Raw genomic sequence first — 26,877 nt, forward strand, 5'->3', positions numbered from 1 at the left:
TGCAATAATTGAATATTTTATTCCAAGATTTAAACAAAGTTTACAAATAAAATGGGCAACATTGTAATTTTATAAAACATTTATGGGGAAATTCAGAGATGTCACTGCTTGTACTGGTGTAACCAATAATTTAGTGAATATAGAAAAAAAAAAAAACGTGCAGCAATTGTTGAAGTCCCCCAAAACTGTATTCTTGGAGGAGAGAGTATGCAGTTCCACTTGGCCATGAAGTAGTTAATAAGTATCGCGGGCAATTTGTCCTATGATTCATCCTAACAGACCAGGATATTGGAATTAATTGTGGGATGCAGAAATAGATCACTGCTCATTTTGGTGTCCATCTGTCACTGAAGACACAGCCCCTTGTCCCTTGTTTACATCGCTGATCAGCGCCCACTGGCCATCCACGGACTCTTTCCACAGGGTCACCTAAAACATGGCAAGTAATGGTGTTAATATATACAATAAGAAAAAAGGAATAAAGTATACCAAACACCTGAAGTCTATACCTGGATAGAAACAAAAAATACCACTGATGGTTGTTCAGATGTCAATATGGAAGCAGAATATTTAAAGTGACACTGTCACCTCCTTTGTGCATTTTGACATCTCTACACAGGTGTAAAGGGTAAATTTAGCGGTTTTCATACCCTATTTTATATCATAAGTCATGGTGCTTGTTCAAGTAGAAAGTCATCTTTTATCAATTGCAGATTGAGTTAAGTGGGTGGGGCCTTGCGGCATTAGCCCCACTTAGCCCCGCCCACAACGGTACAGTTGGCCCCGCCCCCTCGCCGGCCATTGGAACAGGCTGGCCGAAAGGTCTAGACCCCTCCCCCTTTACAGTGGCCAACCAATGGTCGTCAAGGGGGGGGCGGGACCAACGGTGCCGTTGTGGGCGGGACTAAGTGGTGCTAATGCCAAAAGGCCACGCCCACTTAATACAATCTGCAGTTGATAAAAGGACACTTTTTACTTGAACAAGCACCATGACGTACGATATGAAATAAGTTAGGAAAAACGCTAAACTTACCCTTTACACCTGTGTAGAAATGTCAGAATGCACAAAAGGGGGTGACAGTGTCACTTTAACTCCCCTACTACTATCTTGTGACTAAAGTTCGCCATATTAACAGAACCTTACAGTAACATGTCAGCAGCCATCTGTTTACTGTATGACCACATCACTCTTCTACAATCCTCATATATTATGAAGCATGCCCCCTTCCCCATACCTTGTTATCTCCCCCAGACACAGCCAGGATGTTGGCTGTGATGGACCAGCTCACATGCCAGACTACATCATTGAATTTGTGCAGAAGTTTCGGGGTCCAGCTGTTTGTGGTCGGGTCATCACAGGTCCAGATGTAAACTCTGCCATCCTGCAAATACACATAAAAAGATCAGGACACAACATACACAGAACTCCATTATGACACTGAACCTAGTCCCCAAAATTACCTGAGAACAACTGGCTATGGTGCTGGTGGGGAGGCCAATAGAAGGTGCCCAGGCCACATCCCGCACCCAGTCACTGTGTGCCTCCAGCTTCTGATCTTCTTTCCATTGCCCATCCTCCTCCCTGTAGTTACAAGCAAAAGCTCCTTTACCTTGGTTGTTTCATTAAGTGAACAATATGTTTTTATTCCTCAAAGCCTTGTCTGTTTCTACACTAAAAGCTTTGAAGGATTAAAGCCCTGTTCACATTACATTTTTGCATCCTGTTGAAACATCCATTAATTTATTAATTATAGCAAATTTACTATTAAAACAGGATAAAACAGGGCACAAAAGTCATGCAGGTTCCTTTTTCTGTCCCGTTAACAGGATTATAAAGTCTGATGGGTGGTGTTCAACCATTAGGACAGAGATAACGGAGGACTGAGAAGCCTTGTCCCTAGCATGTAGTGTCATGCTCCGTATACTGGGCATGTTGTTATTACTTCCTTCAGAATATATGGGAGCTGGACTGTGCTTACCTGGTTTTCAGGTGGCCATACACCTTCAATAACTGACAGCTGAACAATGTTTAGCTTACAGTTCTCTACCATCCAGCCCCCATCCTCCCCTCCCACTCTAACTATGGCTCATCTCTTCCAGAATAAAGGGGTCAGACAGTGATATTTCATCATACCCGACCCCTATTTCCACTGACATCTGTCGGTGGGGAGAGGCCCAAACACCTTATACTAAGAGTTAAACCTGCCGCAAGTGGCGGGTAGAGCTGACAAAAGTACAAGGTGTTTGGGGACCTAAAGATTTGGCATGTCCATGCTATGAAGAGAGCCACACATACACACAAACACAAAACACCTCTATGTCATACCCAGTTGTCATTTACCTTTAACCTCTTAATAGGAATGATTACACATACCAATTGTGACCCAGCTGTCCATCCAGGCCATGCAGGGTGTCCGCATATACTGCAATAGTGTGCAGCTTGTGCAAATGAATCACTTGGTTTCACTTTTATAAGTCATGTGGCCAAATAAGCATATAGCAAAAAGCTTACTGGTAATGTAAGCTAGTATTTTCATGAGCTCGTAACAGCGCTCCTGAAGCGAGGGGAGCGGTCATGAGCATTACAGTAAAATGCAGAATTACTCATCAGTAATCATGTTTTCATGGACTCATGACAGCGCACCTTACTTCAGGGGTACTGTTATTAGTGTTAGTGTTAAATACGGCAACTTATTGGGCTGTATGGTTCCCTTAGTATTACCAATATAATTTTTACAGCTTACAGGGGGAACATGGCTTTAGAAACAGAGGTTGTCACTTACCTCCAGATTTTTACAAGGTTGTCGCATCCACCAGAGACAAACCTCTTGATATAATTTGGTCTCTGTCCAGATGGTTGATCCACCAAACTTCCTGGGACGACAGAAGGAGCCCAGCTGACCGCATTACAACCAATCTAATTGGCACAAAATAGAAATATATCTCCATTTAGACCACTAGGGAAAGACAGCAGGGCAGCTATACAGGGGGTCCATAAATTAGAATATGGTTGAAATAGATGAATGAAATATTAATAAAATCAATAATAATTTCCTTTAATATACCTTATCTATGATAAGAAAATGTCCAATAAGGTCAAGTCTGGCAATTGCAATGGCCATTTAATTGGGCACAGTCTACCTCAATAGTTAGCACTGCCATCTACTGGTGTTGCAGGGAATTGACTCAATGGTTTGTCCCATATGTTTGGTAAATATACAGTTATGAAAATTACTAATAGACACTTATTATGGGAGATGCAAGTTGTTGATGTCACGTCACATAAACTGCTGACACCTGCTGCAGCGGTGAGACAGACTGGAGCAGCAGGTGTCGGCACTTTATGTGACGTGACATCAACAACTTTACAGAGACCTGAACAGGACATGCTGTAGTAAGTGCAGAAAAATGCACTATAGGTGAGTTTACCAGTGTTTATTAGTAATTTTCATAACTTTTGTTGGGCAATAATATATCTTAAAATAATTTTGCCTGGACTTCCCCTTTAATGAAATTAAACTGACAGCAACGGCTGTTTTATGCCACATACAGTGCTTCATATTGGCCCTGAATTTACATCTATTAGTGGGTGCCACAAGTGTGTTTATTTCCATGTTTGCTGGAACTTCTGTCTTGCTATCACATCTTGCAGAGCACTACACTAAAAAAAGAAATTGAACTTTTCTTTACTTCCTGGTTTGGGCTTTCCCATGATGCACTTTGTCTCCTGTGATGTCTAACGGACTCTGTAGAGCTGTTAGATGGCTTACAGCTTGCTCAGCCAATCAGAGCTGAGCAACCTGAGTCATCTGACAAAGAGAAGCTGGCCTAACAGGGCTTAGACCAGTTTCCCTCTTGATGATGTAATTGTCACAAAATGGCTTCCACAGAGCAGCCTGGGGTCAACAGTCATTAGGCAAGAATGAGTTTACTTCACTTCCTGGTGGGGGATTGAGAGGGGGGGGGAGATAGGGCAGATAGGTGATTGAAGCATATTACAAAGTTATATAACTGTGTAATGTGTTTCAATTACTGGGAAAAAGCTTTTCACCAGAGTTGTCCTTTTAAGTCTGTAGTAACTACATTGAGTACAGATAGTGCTGACTGTTTTTACTTCCCACAAGCTCTAGAGGGCATTTTGTTGCTCCAAATTAGACAAAAATCAGACTATGGGCCCTCTAGATTATGCTACCGTCATTTATTAAATAAAGTATTTTAGTACAGAAAGTTACTGATAGGAGGCACTTTAACAGTATGTCTCAGCACGAATGATCTGCTGTTATTTCCTAACAGACTGGCCTTCTTGCACCCCTCATTTTTGCCTGTGTGACTACATCAGGGTTAGCTCAGAAGGTCAGCATTTGTGTGCAAGTTGTAGTAATTAAAGCAAGAATGCATTTTGTGAATGGATAGTGTTACTGAAAACCAAGAATCTCATTTGGAGCAGCAGAACGATCTACTGAGCCACCTAATTGGGGGTGGCCTAATTTCTCTAACCCTGTACTCTGGTGCTTACCGTATGTGCATTGCTGATCTTTTTGACATCCCAAGGACCATCACCTGTGTAAGTGAGGAGAGAAATGGCGCCATCTGAACTGCCACAAGCCAACATCAGCCCAAAGTCATGAGGAGCCCAGCAAACAGAATTGACTGAAACAGACACAAGACAGCGTTACAATTGCAAGTTTTTTCTGACTTTATATGAGAACAGCTAATGAAGAGGACGGCAACAAGCACACTATCATCACTGCAGTACTACTATCCTCATACAGACAAGTGTAGTCACCTGAAGAATCATGGCCTGTGTATTCATAAGTCTTGTCCCAGGTCCCATTTTCTTCTTTCCATATAATGACTTTCCGGTCATAGGAGCAGGAGGCCAGGATGTTGCCATACATTGGATGAGCCCAGGCCACTTGCCAGACTGGCCCCTCATGACTGAAAACACAAAATCAGATGTTATGAGGATATATACATTTCTCAAATGTGGTTGTAATACAATATTCTAATATAATGAGAGCATAGAAATCCTGCAGATCAGACATGTGCCACAGTTTAACCAACCAGCAGAAATAAATAGCTGGCAGTGACCAAAAATGTTCATTTTCCCAGTGCAGTAGTCCAATAAACTGCTGCAGGAGTACAGAAATTTGGCTGCCGTAACTCATTCATATTTTTGGCAATTTCCTTTAACCAGCCTAAGTCATATGCTAATATGCTATTAAAGTGGTTTTCCTGTGACAGATTGATGGCACATACACTTTTTATAGAAAATGTCTGCTAATAACTGCAAGTCTTAAAACTGGTGTCCTTTAGTTACCAGGACCTGCATTCAGTATTGTAATGGTATATTATAGGACAAAGATATTATGGGACATCCCCTGTAAAGACTTATAATGTCAATGGAACATGAAGCTTTGGTTCCTCATACAACTAAGGCATCACTCACCCCCGTAGATCAGCAATCAGTATCTGACCACCATTCTTCACATCAAAGATCTTCACAGATCTGTCAGAGGAGCAGGTGGCAAGTCGTGTACCATAGTAATCCATCTGAGCGTCATGCTGGGAAAACACAAATCATTCTAACATAGCCATCTATAAACAGAAATCTTACAAGACACAAAACATTGAAGTCACTTCTTAAAGGGGTACTCCAAAGACAAAAAAAAATTTTAAAAAAAATTTAACGTTTGATACATTGCTACTGCCCCCAGAGCACTGATTAGCCCCTGGCCGACCTGATCGGTGGTCTGGGGGTCATAGCACAGACATCATCACAACTTGGGAGAAAATGCTTTCTGGCGGGGGTCCCACAGATGGTCCGGTCGCTCACCACGGGCACAGGAAGAGGTAAATTAGTATTTGTAATCATCCCCCCCCCTTGCCGGATGAAGGATTTTATAAACCGCTGGACTTCTTTAAAGCAATGTATTAGCAGCAAAAAAATAAAATAAAATAAAAAATCCTTGGTTTTCAGAGTCCCCTTTTAAGGATAAGCCAGCAAAAATAAATGTTAGAACGCTAGGTTTTCACAAAGGTTAGCACAGAAGACACTAGTACGAGGTGAAAGACTCAATATAACTACAGGAGCAAAGAAGAAAAGGAGAGTAAGGTCCTCTAGACTAATTAGATTAAATATAATATATATGCAAATGGACATAAATAATATATATAGACCGAATATTATAGTTTAAAATATAGAAATTAATTTATTATGCACATGCAGACAACATAAAAAATGCCTAAAAAAAAGGTAAATCTGGTACTAGAAACTAGTAATAAAATATATAAAAATGGTCTATTGTGGAGGACCAGAAGAATAAATCTAGGAAAAATAAATTTGAAAAGATAAAGATAAAAATACAAAATATAGGCTCTGTATATGGGAAAAAAGAAAAAGGAAAAAACAAGACAGGATGACTGTTGTCAAGTCTGCAGATGAGCAGTGGTTTGGATATGCACAGTCAGTGCTTTCTCTGCATTGAGAAGGTAATTGGCTTGATCGGGAGTATTTCATGAAGTTTGTAAACTTCGCACAGACAAACATAACACAGACATCATCACAACTTGGGGAAAAATGCTTTCTGGCAGGGGTCCCACAGCCGGTCCCGTCGCTCACCACGGGCACAGGAAGAGGTAAATTAGTACTTGTAATCATCCCCCCCCCCTTTGCCGGCTGACGGATTTTATAAACCGCTGGACTTCTCCTTTAAAGAAATGTATTAGCAGCATAAAAATAAAATAAAAAATCCTTGGTTTTCAGAGTACCCCTTTAAGGATAAGCCAGCAAAAATAAATGTTAGAACGCTAGGTTTTCACAAAGGTTAGCACAGAAGACACTAGTACTCAATATAACTACAGGAGCAAGTAAACATGTATAGTGGCTTCTAGAAGGCCAATAAATTGTGGTTCACACACTGTTTTCAAGCTGTAAATAGCTGAAAAATAAGACAAAAGCAAAGGTTCAGCTCTACCTTCTTGACACATGGCTAAGAAATAAAAACAAGATTTGATAGTTTGGCCCCCACGATAAGCACCAGGAAAGGTACCATTGGTTTTTATACTTAACAGCTATCCAATGGTGCCTTCAGTTCTTAGCAGCAAATGCAGCTGATATATTCCCTTAACAGTGGGCTTTCAGATTACACTGTGATATTTCCACTGGCAGACAATCACTGCTCACATTGTCTGACTCCACACAGCACCACATGAGATCACTACAGAAAAGTAAACCATAGATAAAATGCTGGATCCTTCACTTACAATCATATCCTCGTGAGAGGTGTCCACTGTGTTGATTACGGAAACCTGAGAAAGAGAGAAAGGTCAGAGGTACAAGCAGATAAATTCCAACCAACTATTCTAATGTTAGGGTATGGTAATGTGCTATCATTGCGGTCCAGACAGAGACTCACATTGTAGCCATATCCTTCAACCATGCTTTGCATTGCATCTTAGACTATGTTTCTGACATGTATCTGGCCTACATCCATAGCATAAATTGGCAATGTAAAAAGAAAAGAAAAAAGTTACTTTTGTAATACTGTTCCTGACTGACCCACAGACTTAAAAGTGTCACTGTCATTTACATTTTATTTTGTTTTTTTTGCAGAAATCAATAGTACAGGCGATTTTGAGAAACTTTGTAATTGGGTTTATTAGCCAAAAAATGCATTTTTATCATGAAAAAGCAGTTTGAAGCTCTCCCCCGTCTTCATTGTTCTCTATGGAGAGGGGAGGGGTGGAGGGAGATGAGGCACCAAAACAGGACAACAAAGAGTTAATTTAGAGCTTCACCACTGGCTATCTCCTCTGAAGTCAGCACTGACCTCTCTGACCTCAGAATAGTGGCTTTCATGCAGCTCCCATTCTCTGCTGCCGACTAATCTCCATCCTACCCCCTCCCCCCTCCATACGTTATACAGGGCCCGACCGATGCAAAAGAGTCGAGATTTCCTGATAATGAGCAGTGGATGAGAGAGAGGAGGGACGGGGGGACATTCTTTTTGATGCAGATAATGGCATATTTGCCTAATAAACCCAATTACGTTTCTTATAATCGCCTGGACTTTAGATTTCTGCATAAAAAAATTAAACAGTGACACTTTAATGAACCAAGAGAGCCCAAAAGTTAATATGCTGGTTCCATTTTAGATATGTTTAGGCTAATTCTGCAGGACTCAATAGTGTAGTAGAATGTAGTTACTAAATGACTATTTGTCCACTAATATAAATCTAACTGCAGGTTAAGCAATAAAAAAAAAAAAAAAGGTATGGCCTCACTCATGGTCCCCTGCCCTATAAGAATCAATCAGCAGGTTAGATCTGTCAGGATCTGTTAGTCTAAGGCCCTATTCACACATCCTGTTCCTGTCCGCATTTGCGGATCCGCAGAAAAATAGGACCAATGTATTTCAATGGACCCATACACACATCCGTGTTGTGTACTGGGCTGCAATCCGTTCCGCAAAAAAAAAAAAAAAAAAAAAAAAAGGACAGGCCCTAGTACGGACAGTAACTGACACACCCAATACAACTCTATAGGGTCCCTTAAAAAAAACAAGCTGCAGTATGCGCCGGAAACTTATTTTTTTTTTAACAAACTGCCAAGATACTGCGGGTGTAGGCCAAAACCGTGATGGGAACATAGCCGTAGCTTATTTAAGGACATTTATTGCTGTATGTGAAACTATGAAGAATGGATTTTTATTTTAGTCAGACATAGAAATCTCATGAGATGTAAAAAAAGTTTTATAGTTTTCAGAGAGCTGCATACATTCTGACTCCAACATCTAAGATTGAGATTCCATTGTTATCCCTTTGTCATTTACTTTTGGTAATAAAGATCCGTGTGGACTATCTGGTTGCTCTGCTGCTGGGGAAGCTGCCAACAGGATCTCATTTACCCTGCATTAACCTCACCAGCACCAGGATATTAATATGGGCTAAAAGAGGTGGTAACAGCAGTCCTATGTAACAAAGACAAGTTCTCACTGTGGTCTCTGCGGTCCTGGGCCAAATCACAGATAACACCTTGTTAGTTTCAGGCCTATGTAACACCATGTGAAACACAATTATAAGGCCACATTCACACATCCGTAGTGCAGCCCAGGGTTAAGCACCGCACTATGAATGTGCATCAGTAGTGCTCCGTGCTTCAGAGAGCATTACATTGGGACTACATTCAGTGACTGTGCCACCAGGCCCAGGCTGAAGCACTGGAGGCGGGCCGACCCATCTTTAGTGGGAAGAAACCCCCACCCCTCCGTGACGTGACTCCATTAGAATCAATGGAACCCTATCATAGAGGGGCTAGGGTTTCCTCCCACTAATAGTGGGTCGGCCCGCCTCCAGTGCTTCAGCCTGGGCCTGGTGGTACAGTCACTTTAAAGAGGTTGTCCAGGCAAAGTTAACTTGTCCCCTATCCACAGGATAAAGGATAAGTAAGAGGTCGCGAGGGGTCCGCCCACGATTTCCATATCGGGTCCCCAGCTTCTTTCTTACGAATACAGCCGCACGTACGGTACGTGACCCACAGCTCTATCCTTTCCTAAAGAGCCTCCGGAAAGAGCAAAATAACTTTCTGGTGGCTCCATAGGAATGAATAGAGCAACAACTATTCATAACAAAGAAGCCAGGGGCCCGATACAGAGACCAGCGGGAAGGAGGGAGGGGGGGGGGGGGGAAATGGAGGTCAGACCTGATCTCTTACTTGTTCCCTATGCTGTGGACAAAGGACAAGTTATTTTGCCAGGACAACCTCTTTAACATGGCAATCTGTGCCGCAATCCCTATCAGCACTACAACATGTGCATGGATTGTGGCCCCATAAAGATGTGTGAACGGGGCCATTAAATAACATTGGTCCTATGTAACTACAGATGTGTGAATAATGCCTAACTGTGTGCAGGTACATCAGTAAAGCTAATTCAGATCTATGTAACACCGCACATAATACACTGTAATAACTGAGTGCAGATAACATGGCAGGTGTTACTTGCAGTCCTATGTAATCCCGGCCATAACTGCGGTCACACAGCACAGAATACAGATGTGTGTCCATAATGGCTTGCTGTATTATGGCTGCCAGGATTTTATGTGGCTCTTCAATGGATCAGCAGCCACTATGGATGTGTAAAAGGGGCTGTATACTATTGTGTACACTGTTACAGATCCATAGCTGTGGGTGTGATGAAGGACTACCACCACAGACAGGTGACATCTTCAGCTCTGCTACATCTCTATGTACTGTACAATGACCTATGGAGACTGCGGGTGTGATGAAGGCCTACCACCACAGACAGGTGACATCCTCAGCTCTGCTACATCTCTATGTACTGTACAATGACCTATGGAGACTGCGGGTGTGATGAAGGCCTACCACCACAGACAGGTGACATCCTCAGCTCTGCTACATCTCTATGTACTGTACAATGACCTATGGAGACGTCCTCTCCCTCAGTGTCCATGATACATGAGCCCCGTCCTGTGGTAACTCTAGCATCCCATAGGAATCCTGTAGTAGGAAGCCCCAGCACTCTCTGGACCCCTCGGGCTGTACAGCGCTGAGTGGCGGGCGGATGAGGCGGCCCCGCTGGGTGGTCACGGTGTCCGGGCTGCTGATACGCACCATGGTGTCCGCTCCCCGGGCCCTGTCCGCACAGTCTCCCGCTCCGTCCCTCTGCTGTCTCTCTCAGACGTGGCAGCTCCCGGCTGCTCCAGTAGACTCAGAGCGGTTACTACTTCCGGGAAGTGACAGCCGCTTCCGGTCCGGGTAGAAGAAGTGTCCCAGTTACAAAGGTTCCGCATTACAATAGCATGCTCCCACATCAGTATGTGTAACCTTGGGGCTTCGGCTGCTACAAAACTACAACGCGTAATGGCTTCCCGGGAATGATAGGAGTTGTAGCTCTTGCAACAGCCGCGGAGCTATTGAAAAGCATTGATTTACAACAAGGATGGGGAACCTTATGCCCTCTAGCTGTTGCAAAACTACAACTCCCATCATGCCTGGACAGCCAGAGCTTTAGCTTCGGTTATCCAGGCATGATGGGAATTGTAGTTTTGCAACAGCTGAAGGGCCGAAGTTTCCCCATCCCTGATTTACACAATGTCACCTGTCCATGAATGGAAGGTAGAAGTAACACATGTTACTATGGAAGATGCTGCAGGAACACATTATTGCAGTGTTCACTAACCAGTGCCTTTTCAGCTGTTGCAAAACTACAACTCCCAGCATGTCCTGACACCTGAAGGTTGGGGAACGCCACATTATAGAACCGCGCCCTGCCTTCATACTGACACAAACCTCTCATTCTTGGGATGGATGACGTAATCTCTGTGTATAGAATACAGTCTATGGCACAGGCGGAGATGCACGCAGCTGCGAGCGGGGGCAAGCTGCATGTCCAGACATGTCATTTCTTTGGGCGGACGATGAAATGTGCCCAAGCATATAATGGAGCCCATGTGACCATGTGACGGGCAGAACTTCGCAGGGGAGCGACGGATTCCGCACAGAGTTTTCTGTGAGAATTACTCTATGTGCATATACCCAGAGATGGAAAATGTTGAGGAATTGAAGCAGAAAATCTATTAGTGCACAATCCTTCCTTGGCAATGGCGGTCACTGTGGCAATAAGAGAGCAGCATGGCTCTCAGCAGTGCGACTTTGAGCTGTAAATAATTGGCCCAGATTTATCAATGTGTGTGATTTTTGACTTGATAAATCTAAGCTATTGTATTTTATTATAAACAATGAACATGGCATACCTCCCAAGTTTTTCTCTTTTGGAGGGACAGTCCCTACTTTTGACCCATGTCCCTCTCTACCCCTTACATGTCTCTCTTTTTGACCTAGGAATTAGATTTACATTAATAATGGTGTCTGGATTCTTACTGTATATACTGACTCAAACTTGCATATTCTATCATGTGGTGCAAGTTGGATCCTACAAATTGTTATATTCAGATGAATCATGTGACATTATGGCCTCTTTCTCACATCATTTCCGACATGAATACTCATTGATTGCTATGACCCATGATCCATGCCGCAACAAAACAATTAAGCCATTGTGCATCCATGTCACCTACATGACAGTGACTCCCTGCAAATGCGGATTGTAACTAAAACACATTTGTAATGCTGTCCGCATTTGCGGGTCCGTAATTACAGCGGCTGCAACCACTCGCTTCATAGTGTGCACTGACATGGTTTTCTACAGCCGCTATTCACTGAATAGCTGGCGCAGAAAATTGACATGTCAGTTCTTTGCGGCGCCGCGAGGGATCCCGACCGGAGCGTATATGATGTGTTTACGCTCCGGCCGGGATCCCATAGAAGGCAAGGCAACGTATGTTTTCGTACAAAGTACGGCTGTTGTTGCCGATTGCAACAACGGCTGTACTTTTACGAAAATATACGTTGTGTGAACATAGCCTAAGGGTACGTGCACACTGCAGAATGGTGACAGATAACCTGTCGCGCATTCTGCAGCTCGCACCCGCCGGCAGACTGTCAGTTCACATAACGGAGTGTGTGGTAAAGATCATCTCGCCGGTACTGCAGTACTGACATTGGCCGGTATTTTACAGAGTGGGAACATGACCTAAGGCTGGGTTCACACACAGTATTTTTGCTCAGTATTTTGGTCCTCATATTGCAACCAAAACCAGAAGTGGAGTGAAAACACAGAAAGGCTCTGTTCACACACTGTTGACATTTAGTGGATGTAGTGGATCAGCCATTGTCATGAAATAACGACCATTATTTGTCATAAAAAGATGGCCATCCACTAAGTTTCAACAGTTTGTGAATATAGCCTTTCTGTGTTTGCAATCCACTTCAAGTTTTGGTTGCAATATGAGCAGTGTCGGACTGGGGCCCACCAGAGGAAATGATCCCTGGAGCCCACCAATATAGAACTACTGAGACACGACATGCTGACCCGCTCCTTTCCTGGATTCATCTGTATCTGCAACAAATCTCAGAACACCCTACATTTATACAACTCTCAGGGTATGCTGGGAATTGTAGTCTCTGAGAGGACAACCCTGTAATAAATCACTGTGTGCAGAATCTCCTGGTGGCTGCAATCTGTGGGTGACAACCATCAGCCCTGAAGGTCCAGCAATACATCTGTCTACAGCTGCAGTTATCAGAGGATTGTAGTACTGTACTACAACTCCCAGCATATGCTGAGGGTTGCAGACTGTTAACTTGGACCTCGACCAAGATATATATATATATATATATTTATTTATTTATTTATTTATATGCCAAGACCGACATTACTTACTAAATCCTGTATACTGAGAGCAATATTACCAATAATACCCTGGGAAATATTAACACCACAACCACTACCATTACCACCATATTGTTACTGACCAAATCTAGTATACTAAGACCAATAAAACATAGTACCAGATAATGAGTTACAAATAATACCACCACATACTGACTAACACCACCACTGCTACTAAAACCACCACATACTGACTAACACCACCACATACTGACTAGTACCCCTGCATACTGACTAATACCACCACATACTGACTAACACCACTGCTGCTAGTGAATAAGATCCACTATACACAGATCACTATCACCTCATCCAGTCATAAAGAGATGGATGCAGCTTTACACAGGTTCTGTACTACATTTACATTACAGTGCAGTTATATCAGGTGACTCACAGGGGACGTCTTCTCTTATCGGAGTTCTTCCCTTTTCATCTTCTTCTTCATCTGCCCTGTGCCATTATGAGAACTTCTCCGAGCCACAAATCCACAGAATCTGCCAGACATATTAGACTCCTCACTCTGTCACCATCCTCATCTCTCTACAAACTGCACATCTGTATTGGCCCCTTTACACCCTCATTTAGTGGCTGACTCTATATAACCCCCTTATAGTATATGCACCTCTCTGTGTAGCCACCTTATAGGAGGCCACTTGTTCAGTCTTCCATAAAGATGGCCCTATGTGCATATCCTGGAGGGGGGGGGGGGACACACGAAGGCCTCAACACAGATGCTGTCACCTGACTGGGCAAGTGACACTGTCGGGAGGCCCTGCGGCCCGACAGTCTGTGTGCCACCTGCGGTGGCCCAGTCCGACACTGAATATGAGGACCAAAATACTGAGCAAAAATACTGTGTGTGAACTCAGCCTTATGATGCATAAAGATTGTCTGATAGCTATGTTAACTTTGCTACAAAAGTTGCCTAGGGGTCCCATAGAACACTTGTTACACCTCTGGTAATAAACTTAGATACAGCAGTAAAACAGTTGACAGTATCAAAGATGATAGAGGTGCAGCAGCACAGTGGTATAACATATGATAGGTTGGGATACCCATAATGAAAGATAATTCTGTGAAAATCAGTAGTATTTCATTATGTAGTCCTGTGTATTCTCATATATATGACGCTGCAGTCTGTCCTGTATTTCATCCTTTTGACCAGCAGAGGTCTTTCCTGAGATGCTCACTCACCGTCTATTAATAACCAGCACAGTGTCAGGTTTTCCAGTGACTTCCAAAGAGGGGACAGCAAACAAGATCCCCCCACCTCCCTCGTATGTTACCCTCGTCGCCATATTCTTTCTGTCTAGGGGTCAAAGTTACAACTCCATTTGTCCCCCGTGGCCCTTTGTAATTCTTTCTAGACTGGTTGCAGTGCTGCTGTCACCATGAGCAATGTCACCTATCATATCTCCAGCCTTTTGGAGAAGATGACATCCAGTGACAAGGACTTCAGGTGAGGAGGGGGCTCCTGGAGTTGTTAGTGACATGTGTGCATGTGTTTCACATGTGATAACATCTATAGAAAGAGCTGTCTGTAGAATCGTATATGTGCTATCTTCATGAAATGGAAATTATAGGGTTAAACATTTAAAGCAATCGAAGTCTAATGTGATCATACTCAATGTCCCTGTATTTCTTTGGCACTGAAAATTTTATTCAACAACCCCTGTGAGAGACGGAAATTAGATAGAATGTGGAATACATATCCATCATATTCTATGCTGTGCTTTATCAAGACGTGTACAAGAAATGGGGGCAGTACCGTCAGTAATAGATGTATAGCTCAAAATTATGTTTTTGGTAACCATTATACCAGGGATGGGGGAACCTTTAGCCCTCCAGCTGTTGCAAAACTACAATTCCCATCATGCCCAGACAGCCAAAGCTAAAGCTGGTGGGCCAAAGGTTCCTTATCCCAGCATTAGGGCCTGTTCATACTACGGAATCTGTGCCAAAATTCTGTGCAGAACCCCCCCCCCCCCCACACACACACACACACGCGGACCTGGCCCCTGAATCCCGATTTCTATCTGTTTGAATGGGAGGCGGGGAGAGCGAAGGCACGTTGGCCCTCTCATTCAAACAGATAGAAGGCAGGATTCGGCAAGTCCACGTAGGGGGGATTCTGAATGGAATTTCGGCACTGATTCCGTAGTGTGAACAGGTCCTTATACAGACAAAAATGTATCTAAATGGTGTGAGTGTACAAACATGTAAAGTAGTGTATGTCCCTCAGAGAGACACATATTAGCAGTCTTGCAGATATGATACCTTTTAACGGCTGACAAAAAAATAGTACTAATATATAAAAGTCCTAAATATGATCCCCTTATAATATGACAGCAGGGCAGCTGCTGATGTCAGATATACTGTAGATGTATATGGAGGTTCTCAGCACTGGAGATATGTGCTCATTGGGGCAGGGAGGTTTCTGCAGCTTATTGATATAATAATAATACTAATAGTAACATGATCTACGATCAGCCTGAAATTGCTCATAACAGAGAACAAGAGATAGCATTAAAGTACACATTTAATGTAGCGTTCTCAATTTTCTTTTAGGGTGCGTACATATATACAGGATCTGCAGCAGATCCGCAGATTTGATGGTACAGATTTGATGCTGTACCATTGTACCATTGCATTTCACACTTTTGTTTCTTCCTGCCAAAGGTTCATGGCCACAAATGATTTGATGGTCGAGTTGCAGAAGGACTCCATCAAGTTAGATGAGGACAGCGAGCGGAGGGTGGTGAAGATGCTCCTTAAACTGCTGGAGGACAAAAACGGAGAGGTGCAGAACTTAGCAGTGAAGTGGTGAGAGAGGTGTGGGGATCTGGTGGCCTTCAATGTGCATTGTCCATAAATACATGAGTACCTCATGGCTTCTAGACATCCTTCATGGTCTTTATAATCTTTAATTCAACTCCTAGCTATTGATAATCCCCACTCACCTGTCACCTTCATGCCTCCAATTATTACCCCTTGTACAACGGTCCCACACCCTATAACCACTTATTGTACCCAGATACATTTTGAGCCATGTACCACCACCGCTAATTGAATGTATACTGAGGGCACTTTTGGCGCTACTGGCCATAGCTAGCACTTGAGAGAAAGATAGGATGGGACTGGGACTTTAAAGTTTTACAGCCATTTAAAAAAAAAAAAAAACTTGATTGATTGGGTAAAGAGGGAGCATGGAGAAGCACTCAGCTAAGCACTTCTCTTCCCATATTTCTCCTTGCTGAAGGAGATGGATTCTATAGAAAGTCTATAGAGCTTCTTATGCAGTGAGATGAGGAGAAAATCACTTATGAGAGTGCCTCCTCCTTAAAGGGGTTGGCCTTTTTTATAGTAAAATTGTTCAGTGTACAGTATTAGTTAATATTCACTGCACTTACCGACAGCAGATCCCTGTGTACATCATGGAGCTAAAATCAGATTCCCCTCCTCCTGGCTGTGCTTTCCTGTTCTGTGGTGATTCTGTACATAACATGGCTGGCATGGAGGAACATGTGACCATGTCCTGCCCTCTGTGTCCTCCAGTGAGCCTGTATATGCCTACGGAGGAGGGAGGGGAGGGGGATGCATGGTCATGTGCTCCACCTTGCACGGACATCTTATGGACAGACTTACCACAGAGCAGGGCAAGATAGAGGGGTCTAATTTTAGCTGTATGAGGTACACAGGGAGCTGCTGTCAGTAAGTGCAGTGAGTACCACTGAACTATTTTACTATAAACCCTTTAAACAATCAGTGGGGATCTCAGAATGAGACTTTTGGATTCTCTATGTCATGTTAAAAGATTTTTAAATGGCAGTAACACTTGAAAAACTTCCAGGTCTGGGTGAAGGCCACAGTTATCAGCAAATGGCAAGCACCAGTGGTCAGGGCTAGCACTTGAAGTTCACCAATAATTGGGGGCTGCACCTGGACTTGCCACTGTTTTAAAGGCAATTATCTTTATCACAAGCACTAGTTGTGGCCAATAGCACTTTATGTAAGAGCACCCTCAATGTACCCCTCTAATATATATGACCACAATTGGCATAGCTACTATGGAGGCAGAGCATGCAACTGCTACAGGGTCCGTGTGACAGGGGGGCCTGCGGGGCCATCCTATCGATATCTTCAGACCTCCATCATAAATTCACAGTTAAGGTAATCTCCAGTTTTCCCTCATAAATTGAGAATTTCCTCTGTCTTTATTATATATTCATAACTTAGGCCTGTCCCAAGTTCTATATCTTAGTTGCACAGCTCAGATTTCTCTAACTCCACTTTTTTTCCCCATACATTCACAGTTGAGGTCTATGTATCTCCAGCTGCCCACCATTCATTCACAGTTGAGGTCTCTGTATCTCCAGTTGCCCACCATACATTCACAGTTGAGGCCTATGTATCTCCAGTTGCCCACCATACATCACAGATGAGGTCTATGTATCTCCAGCTGCCCACCATACATTCACATTTGAGGTCTATGTATCTTCAGCTGCCCACCATACATTCACATTTGAGGTCTATGTATCTCCAGTTGCCCACCATACATTCAAATTTGAGGTCTATGTATCTCCAGTTGCCCACCATACATTCACAATTGAGGTCTATGTATCTCCAGTTGCCCACCATAGATTCAGCCACCTTTAGACCTCTATCATATATTCATAGTTTAGGTTCACAGTTTCATCTATGTACAATTTACCATTGTCTTTTAACAGCTGAACCCCATCCATTACCAGCCAAATGGTCAGTAAATTATACTGTTCACCTTTGTCTAGTCGACTTCCAATAGCCACCACATGTCCAGTCAGCTACAAATCCCACAAGTCAGTTTTTTTAATGACTTCATGTTTCTAACATTTCTGAAAGTGAATATCTTTTTTGTCACCTTTTTTTTTTCCAGTCTGGGTCCTTTGGTGGGAAAAGTGAAGGAGCATCAGGTGGAGACAATAGTGGATACTCTCTGTAGTAACATGCTATCAGAGAAGGAACAGCTGAGAGATATCTGCAGCATCGGACTAAAGACTGTTATATCAGAACTTCCTGCAGCAAGCTCAGGTAGACATCAGAGGACTACAAGCTAGCGGAGAGGCGTGAACTAAGGGCAAGGGCAGTGCACCTACATATAAATGAAGCTTGACACATACATAGGACCTTGCCGACACAATGTACCCAATCATTTGTCTGTGCGATTGCTCACACAGACAATACCATCAGCAACATGCAAGGCAAAGCTCACTGTGATTTGGGAAAACTTTGCCTTTGCAAAGTGGCAAGCGATCGGTCAAATTTGGGCAGTCAAGCCATACATTTATCTTTTCAGCTAACCATGGGCGAAAAAAATTGATGGTCGATCACATTTTTGCAGGCATTAGTCTGCCATTCATGTAATAAACTGTAGTGGTACCATGCGGCTGTGTCAGTACACTAGCGCAAAATTTTCAGCATCATAATTAAGCATGATGAGCTGGGAGCTCCCAGGTCCAGTTCACAGAACTCCATCTGTGCACGGACACAATTCTACAGACGTGTGAATAACCCCCAGTATATTTCATTCAGTATTTGGACAGTATTTTGCAACCTCAACCAGGAGTAGATTGAAAACACAGAAAGGATCTGTTCACACAATGGTGAAATTGAGTGGATGGCCGCCATATAACAGTAAAGAACTGCCATTATTTGAATACAACAGCCGTTGTTTTAAAATAACAGCAAATATTTGCCATTAAATGACGGCCATCCACTCAATTTCAACATTGTGTGAACAGAGCGTTTCTGTGTTTTCAATCCACTCCTGGTTTTGGTTGCAATATGAGGACCAAAATACTGACTGAAATATACATAGTGTGAACCCAGCATGTCCACTTTCTTCTAGAAACACCAACACTTTTGTCCTTGTTTGGGTGGGGTTTTGCAGCTCAGTTTCATTGAAGTGTATGGAGCTAACTTGTAATACCACACACATCCTGAGGACAGGGGTGGTGCTGTTTTTGCAATAAAAAAAACTGTGAGTTTTTCTAATCCTTGATATCCCCCTTAATAAGTACTGGATAAGTAATGTAATGTATGTACACAATACCTCCACCAGCAGAACAGTGAGTGCAGCTCTGGAGTACAATACAAACTGTAACTCAAGATTACTACAGGATAAGTAATACAGTGTTTTTTCAAGGGAATTTTAATTCTTATATTTTTTCTACAGGCTCATCCTTAGCTGCCAATGTGTGCAGAAAGATCACAGGACAACTGACTGGGGCTATAGGAAAACAGGATGATGCAGCAGTGCAGCTAGAGGCGCTTGATATATTGTCAGACATGTTGGGAAGGTGAGATGATATGTTGTAGTAAGGTAATTATTGTGTATCTGTATAGTGGCTACTATCTCACCTCCTTTATGTTCCCAGCAGATTAGGAGGCGCACTATTCTCTTTCCATTCATCCATCCTGAGCTGTCTCCTTCCCCAGCTCACCAGCCCTCGTCTTGCAGTGAGGAAGAGAGCAGTCCTGGCGCTTGGTCACCTGGTGCAAACCTGCAATGGAAACTTGTTCACAGAACTTGTGGAACATCTAGTGGCAGAAATGAAAAAGAATGAATCCACATCTACCACTAGAACATACATTCAATGTGTGGCTGCTGTAAGCTTGCAGGCAGGACACAGACTAGGTAAGGGCACCATGAAGATGATATTGCAATTTTTTGGAAAATTATACCTAGTTTAATCATTCTCTACAACATAGTGTAGAGCAGAACTAGTCCAGCACTACATCTCCATTTTATCCTTTCTCCAGGGCCACATCTGGAAAGAATAGTGCCCCTTGTGGTGGGGTTTTGTAAAGTGGAAGATGATGAGCTGCAGGAGCAGTGTTTTCAGGCATTGGATTCCTTCATCAGACGCTGCCCCAAAGAGATCTCACCTTATGTCCCAACAGTCATTGATTTGTGTCTCAAGTATATTGCATATGATCCTAACTACAACTATGACAGTGAAGAGGAAGAGGAGACAATGGAGACAGAAAGTGAGGAAGAACCAGGTCAGTGGAATTGTAATACTGTCTCCTAAGTAGAGGATTATAGCTAAAATAATAATGCATCCTGTGTACCAGAATATAATTACTATAATACAACACGTGCAGGTCCCCTGGATCACGAGTCCCTACACTAACTCAACACTGTGTCGGTCAGCGACCGCCAACCCCGCATAGCGGGCATAAGCAGGAAAGGGAGGCCAACCCCAATGTTACAGGCGCCGGCGGCGGAGAAAGTGGCCACCAAGCAACACAAGCGTTAACATGGTCTAACTACTCACTATTGCTCCTGCAGGTAGAATGGGAAGAATAGGAGGTACTTGCCATGTGTGCACAGGTGCTTCCTGCTGATTGTGTGTGTTTTTTTGGGGGGTGGGGCTTGGGGTTTGGTCTTGTGACATTGGGGTTCCCTGCTTGCGCACATTTTGCTGGGTTTGCGTCCACTGACCTGCACAGTGTTTGGTTAGGGATCATATTATATACTAACTTCTGATGTTGGTTTTTAATGTAGCTGAACAGGCTTTCATGTCAACCATGGGTGCGATGTGCAGCCATTTCTGTCCTTTAGGCTTGTGCATAACTACTATAATATGCACAAGCCAAAAAGACAGAAATGGCTGCACATCGCACCCATGGCTGACACGAAAGCTTGTTCAGCTACATTTAAAACCAACATCAGAAGTTAGTATATAATTTGGCCAAACCATATTGCCTCATGTACCACGTGCAGGTCTTCTGATACACATGAGTCCCTAACCAAACCTCATCACTGTGCCGGTCAGCGACCACAATCCCCGCAAAACGTGCGCAAGCAGAGAAGAGGGGCCACGGAATGGCCCTGTAACCCCATTGTCACAGGACCAGACCCAAAAGGGCACCCCAAACCCCGCAGGCGCCACCGGCGGAAAAAGTGGACACCAAGCAACACAAGTGTGAACAAGCTCTTACCTCTCTCCATTCCTCTGCAGGGGCTTGGGGTTTGGTCTTGTGACATTGGGGTTCCCTGCTTGCGCACATTTTGCTGGGTTTGCGTCCACTGACCTGCACAGTGTTTGGTTAGGGATCATATTATATACTAACTTCTGATGTTGGTTTTTAATGTAGCTGAACAGGCTTTCATGTCAACCATGGGTGCGATGTGCAGCCATTTCTGTCCTTTAGGCTTGTGCATAACTACTATAATACTGTATATATTATGTGTAATATAATGTACAAGAATATAACTACTATAATACTGCCTCCTATGTACCAGAATATAACTACTATAATACTGTCATGTATGTACAAGAATATAACTACTATAATACTGCTCCCTATGTACAAAAAAATAACTACGGTACTTTAATATTGTAATATTGTAATATGTGACTGGAGGTGGCCTCTCCCATTGATGAGTGATTTCTGTTGGTTTGGTTTTAGAGAGTGAAGAAGAATACAGTGACGATGATGATATGAGTTGGAAAGTGAGACGCTCAGCAGCCAAGTGCCTGGAGACTCTGATTACTGCCAGACCTGATCTCCTGTCAGAGTTTTATAGAACAGCAGCTCCGGCCATCATTTCACGATTTAAAGAAAGAGAGGAGAATGTCAAGGCGGACATCTTCTCTGCATACAATGCCTTGCTGAGGCAGACGCGTTGTTCTCACAGCCACAGGCAAAATGTGGAGGTCACTGACAAAGGGGATAGTCCACTCAGTGCTCTGCAGAAACAGGTGACCAAGGACGGGAGGAATAGCATTCCTGGCAGTAAGTAATAATGCCCACATTAGTCACTACATTGCTGTCCTTCCTCCATAGGTTCCTTCAGTTATGAAGTCTCTCCAAAAGCTGCTCAGAGATAAAAGCATCAAGTCTCGTCAAGGATGTTTTGCAGTTCTCACAGAACTGACCAGTGCACTTCCAGGCTGCCTCTCCCAGCATATCCCTGCATTAGTTCCAGGTATGAATCCTGTTTGCTGTGTAGATGGCATATACATAGCAAACATCGAGTTGAGTGGTCTTCTTGTGTCACCAAGTGACCATCTTTTTGTCTCCTCCTGATAGGTCTTGTCTTCTCTTTGACGGACAAAGCCAGCAGCTCCAATATGCGTCTGGATACTCTAATGTTCCTTTATGTTATCCTCACCTCTCATCCCCCAGAATGCTTTCAGCCTCATCTTCCAGCCCTCTTACCGCCAGTAGTTGCCTGTATTTCTGACCCATTCTACAAAATCACCTCAGAAGCCCTGTTAGTGGCTCAACAGCTGGTAAGAGTGATCCGACCACTGAACCAGACCAAGGTATCTCAGCCATCGTTCTATACAAAGGAGCTATTTAGTGCCACATTAAAAAGACTACAAGCAACAGATATTGACCAGGAGGTGAAGGAAAGGGCCTTGTCGTGCATGGGTCATCTCATAAGTCATCTTGGAGACCAGCTGGGGAATGATCTTGCATCCACTCTGCAGCTCATCCTTGAACGTCTCCGCAATGAGATTACTAGACTGACAGCAGTGAAAGTTCTCACCCTCATAGCAGGATCTCCTCTCAAGATTGACTTACGGCCATTACTGAAGGATGCGCTGCCAATTCTAGCCTCTTTTCTACGTAAAAACCAGCGAGCCCTTAGGCTAGGAACAATATCTGCCCTGGAGGTGTTAGTGAGGAATTATAGTGACTGTTTAAAGCCTGCCATGTTGGAACCTGTGCTGGGAGAGCTTCCGTCTCTTCTGGCTGAATCTGACATGCATTTGGCTCAAGTGTCTCTAGATTTTCTCACTACTTTGGTGTCCGCACATCCTGCCTCTCTTCCCAAACTTAGTGCACGCATCCTCCCACAACTTTTTCAGCTAGTGCACTCTCCCCTACTCCAGGGAGGTGCTTTGGCCTCTATTCTTTCCTTCTTGCGAGCATTGGTCACCAGCCACACGCCTCATCTTGGATATGCTGATCTTCTTAAGCAGCTTACAGGTCCTGTGCACTCCACTGGACCAACACCTCACAAACAGGCCTTCCATTCTGTGGCTAAGTGTGTGGCCACTTTAGCCAGTGCTTGCCCTAAGGAGTCTAATGCTTCCATTACCCAATTTATACAAGATGCCAAAAATCCCAGAGCTGGCGACCCAGTGAAGGTGTTAGCATTCTTGACTCTGGCAGAAATTGGGCGTGAGAGGAGCCTTGGTAGCCAGCAGAAGGAGCTGAAGAATGTTATCCTGGAAGCTTTTGCATCACCCAGTGAAGAGGTGAAGTCTGCAGCATCTTATGCCCTAGGAAATGCCTGTGTGGGTAGTCCAGCAGATTTCTTGCCCTTTTTGCTTCATGAAATTGGGGGTCAGCTCAGAAGACAGTATCTGCTCCTGCACTCCCTGAAAGAAGCTCTCACCTGCCTGCCCAGTGAGGAGCTGAGACCGTACCAGGAAGACGTGTGGAAGCTGCTGCTAGAGCACTGTGAGGCTGCAGAGGAAGGCACCAGGAACGTTGTAGCCGAATGTGTGGGGAAGCTGACTCTTGTGAATCCAGAACAGCTCCTGCCAAGACTGTGCAAACAGCTGAGCTCAGGTGATGTACAGATCATGAGAAATAATGCAGGCAACAGAATTGCACAGTATTTTGAAGAGTGCACAGGGGTTGTCTGGACCTATAAAAACAAATGTATTTTTTAGTATGTTATTACATAAGGAAAGTTTGACAAATCCTTAATATACACTAATTATGGGAAATGCACATATAGGGCTACTTCCCTCAATTTAGTAGATCAGGCCTGCTCAATTTCTGTAAAAACAACATCTTAAGTGTATGTACCGGCAGGGTCCAACAGGGGGCGCATGTAGAAGTATAGAATTAGAATAGACGTCTATGTAGATGAATTAGTCAGTGTTCTAATATACTTTGGGGGACATTTACTATGATTGCACCCTTGGTGTATGCCAGGAAGAAGTTGCAGATTCGCCCACCAGGCGTGTAGATTTGTAGCGCAGAGCTGGCTGCATTTACTAAAAGGTGCCTCTTAGTAAATATGTCTTAGTCTGGAAAATATGTCTCTTAGGGTATAAACCCACACACCGTATACACAGAGTATTTACTGCTGCGATACGCAACAAATACGCAACAAAAACGCAGCAGATTAGATCTAAATAACTGAACTCAGCATTAAATCTTCACCATCAAACTGCTGCGTATTTGTTGCGTATTTGTTGCGTATTTGCTGCGTATACGGTGTGTGGGTTTGTACCCTTAGTCTGGAAAAAGGCGATGGGGCTTTAAGAACGGCTTTCTTGTATGCCAGTCTTCGGAAATGTCCCCCTTAGTGTTTCAGTTCCTGTCCATTTCTACAATCCCTGCTTGCGTTCAGTGAATGGAAACATTTTTGTTTTCATCCAGTTTATCGTATCCATGTCAAACTAACAGGGGTGCACAGCTTATTACAGTGGATCAGATCTGTGTCCATGCTCAGGAAAGGTTCTCAGCTCACAGATGTTAATCATTTCTTAATCACTGGTAGCAAGCAGGTTTTGCAAATGGTAAGAAACTGGGACACAAAAAGGAAAAAAGAAACATAAAAACTAGCTATTAAAGGGGTTATCCAGCGCTACAAAAACATAGCCACTTTTTCCCCTCTCTTGTCTCCAGATAGGGTGGGTTTTGGAACCCAGTTCCATTGAAGTCAATGGAGCTTAACTGTAAACCGCACCTGAACTGGAGACAAGAGAGGGGGAAAAGTGGCCATGTTTTTGTAGTGATAAAGGCAAAAATGGGTCAGCACTTCCAATAAAAGTTTCTTCTTTATTTCTTTACTCCATTAAAAGCGAACAAAAGGCAGATACAAAAAAGTAGGGAAAATACACATCTGACGCGTTTCTGGCTATACGCCCTTAATCATAGATGTCATCTATGATTAAGGGCGTATAGCCAGAAACGCGTCAGGTGTGTATTTTCCCTACTTTTTTGTATCTGCCTTTTGTTCGCTTTTAATGGAGTAAAGAAATAAAGAAGAAACTTTTATTGGAAGTGCTGACCCATTTTTGCCTTTATCTGTATACCTCGACACTGGTCGTGCACTGGCTGGGTGAGCTGAGTCTACTAATTACGTTGATTCTTTACATGTTTTTGTAGTGCTGGATAACCCCTTTAAACATCCAACAATTACTTTTATCACATCTTTATAAGAAACTGACACAAATCCTCAGCTTTCTAATCATAGGGTCATGTAGTTTCCTACCACGGCCACTTATCACTGCTCTCATTAAACACTATGAGCTTGACAAAGATAGTTGAATATAGTGCTCTGCTGTTTTCATAAGTCCTATTGAGCGGCAGCGAGCATGGCTGACCACTACTACATCATTTAACCCTGTTCATGTCATCAGTGAGGCAGTCAGCGGTCGGATTACCACCATTCAAAGACTTATTCCCTTTCCTGCAAATAAATCAGTGATGTCAAACATATGGCCCTCCAGCTGTTGTAAAACAAAAATTCCCATAATGCTTTAAAGTGACACTGTCACCCCCTATTTACATTTTGACTGCTCTCAACAGGTGTAAAGGGTTAATGTTACGGCTTTAATTACTTATTTTATATTATACCTCATGATGCTTGTTCTGGTAAAAAGTAGTTTTTATCACCTGTGGATTGGTATATGTGGGCAGGGCCTCGCGCCCTATGTGCCACATTGCTCCGCCCCTCCCCCCATCTGAGACATCATCGCCACAAAGGCCCCGCCACCTCAGCGGCCATTGGTGTGGGACAATCTAGGGAGTTGGGGCCTAGAGCTTTAGATTGTCCCACACCAATGGCCGCTGAGGGGCCGCTGACGATGACGTCACGGATGGGGCTGGGCAAAGTGGCGCTAGGGGCGGAGCGATGTGGCACATAGGGTGCGAGGCCCCACCCACATATATCAATCCACAGGTGATAAAAACGACTTTTTACCAGAACAAGCACCATGAGGTATATAAAATAAGTAATGAAAGCTGTAACATTTACCCTTTACACCTGTGGAGAGCAGGAGCTGGAGGGCTGCCAGTTTGACACCTGTAAAATAGATAATGTATCAAATGTACAGATCTGCAGATTGTATTCTGTGTCCCAGCATTTGGTTACATTAATATCTTCAGCATAAAATCCGCAGTTTCAAATCTGCAACATTAAAATTGCTGCATTCCTGTATGTATAAATAAACCCTACATGAAAAAAAACTGTCTGCTTGTAGCCACCACTAGGTGGAGCTCACTGCATACAGGTCTATACAGACACCATTGCACTCCAAGTTTCCCCAGTGGTGGGCTTTCCTGTTATGTGAACCCTATATACAATAATATGGTAACTACATGACTGGCTGTTCCAACTGCAGCACTATGTTGAACTCTCCAGCACTTGTTCTTTTCCCCCACTTGCAGGTTCTCCACATACTCGCAGCACAGTAGTCACAGCTATCAAATTTACCATATCTGACCAGCCGGCACCTATTGACTCCCTCCTGAAAAATTGTATTGGTAAGTGCTGGTCATCTCATGTCACTGTACATTACAAAAAAATAATGGCAATAAGGCC

General features: G+C 43.5%; 2 protein-coding genes across 4 annotated transcripts in view; one reads left to right on the forward strand and one right to left on the reverse strand.

The window, feature by feature from the left end:
- On the reverse strand, positions 1-10,760 carry SEC13 (SEC13 homolog, nuclear pore and COPII coat complex component). The gene is made up of 9 exons (XM_069966667.1): positions 10,634-10,760; positions 7,267-7,311; positions 5,450-5,565; positions 4,787-4,938; positions 4,517-4,650; positions 2,784-2,917; positions 1,462-1,582; positions 1,236-1,382; positions 1-429 (listed from the first exon to the last, which is right to left on the reverse strand). Exons 1-9 carry the CDS (start codon positions 10,634-10,636, stop codon positions 319-321), a joined length of 963 nt encoding a protein of 320 aa, XP_069822768.1. The 5' UTR covers positions 10,637-10,760; the 3' UTR covers positions 1-318.
- LOC138788615 (cullin-associated NEDD8-dissociated protein 1-like) overlaps positions 10,754-26,877 on the forward strand; it is an 18,480-nt gene continuing 2,356 nt past the window's right edge. Inside the window, exons 1-10 of one of the 3 annotated variants that reach the window (XM_069966666.1) lie at positions 10,754-10,803; positions 15,993-16,136; positions 18,226-18,380; positions 19,525-19,648; positions 19,727-19,986; positions 20,112-20,354; positions 21,768-22,060; positions 22,146-22,287; positions 22,392-23,885; positions 26,724-26,819. In XM_069966666.1, coding sequence (XP_069822767.1) covers positions 15,997-16,136; positions 18,226-18,380; positions 19,525-19,648; positions 19,727-19,986; positions 20,112-20,354; positions 21,768-22,060; positions 22,146-22,287; positions 22,392-23,885; positions 26,724-26,819 — 2,947 coding nt within the window. In that variant the 5' untranslated portion in view covers positions 10,754-10,803; positions 15,993-15,996. Of the gene's footprint in view, positions 10,804-14,543; positions 14,773-15,992; positions 16,137-18,225; positions 18,381-19,524; positions 19,649-19,726; positions 19,987-20,111; positions 20,355-21,767; positions 22,061-22,145; positions 22,288-22,391; positions 23,886-26,723; positions 26,820-26,877 lie in introns of those variants that run through there. The other 2 variants (XM_069966664.1, XM_069966665.1) reach the window with 2 other exon arrangements.

This window comes from Dendropsophus ebraccatus, chromosome 4, assembly GCF_027789765.1.
Source record: "Dendropsophus ebraccatus isolate aDenEbr1 chromosome 4, aDenEbr1.pat, whole genome shotgun sequence".
NCBI lineage: Eukaryota > Metazoa > Chordata > Amphibia > Anura > Hylidae > Dendropsophus > Dendropsophus ebraccatus.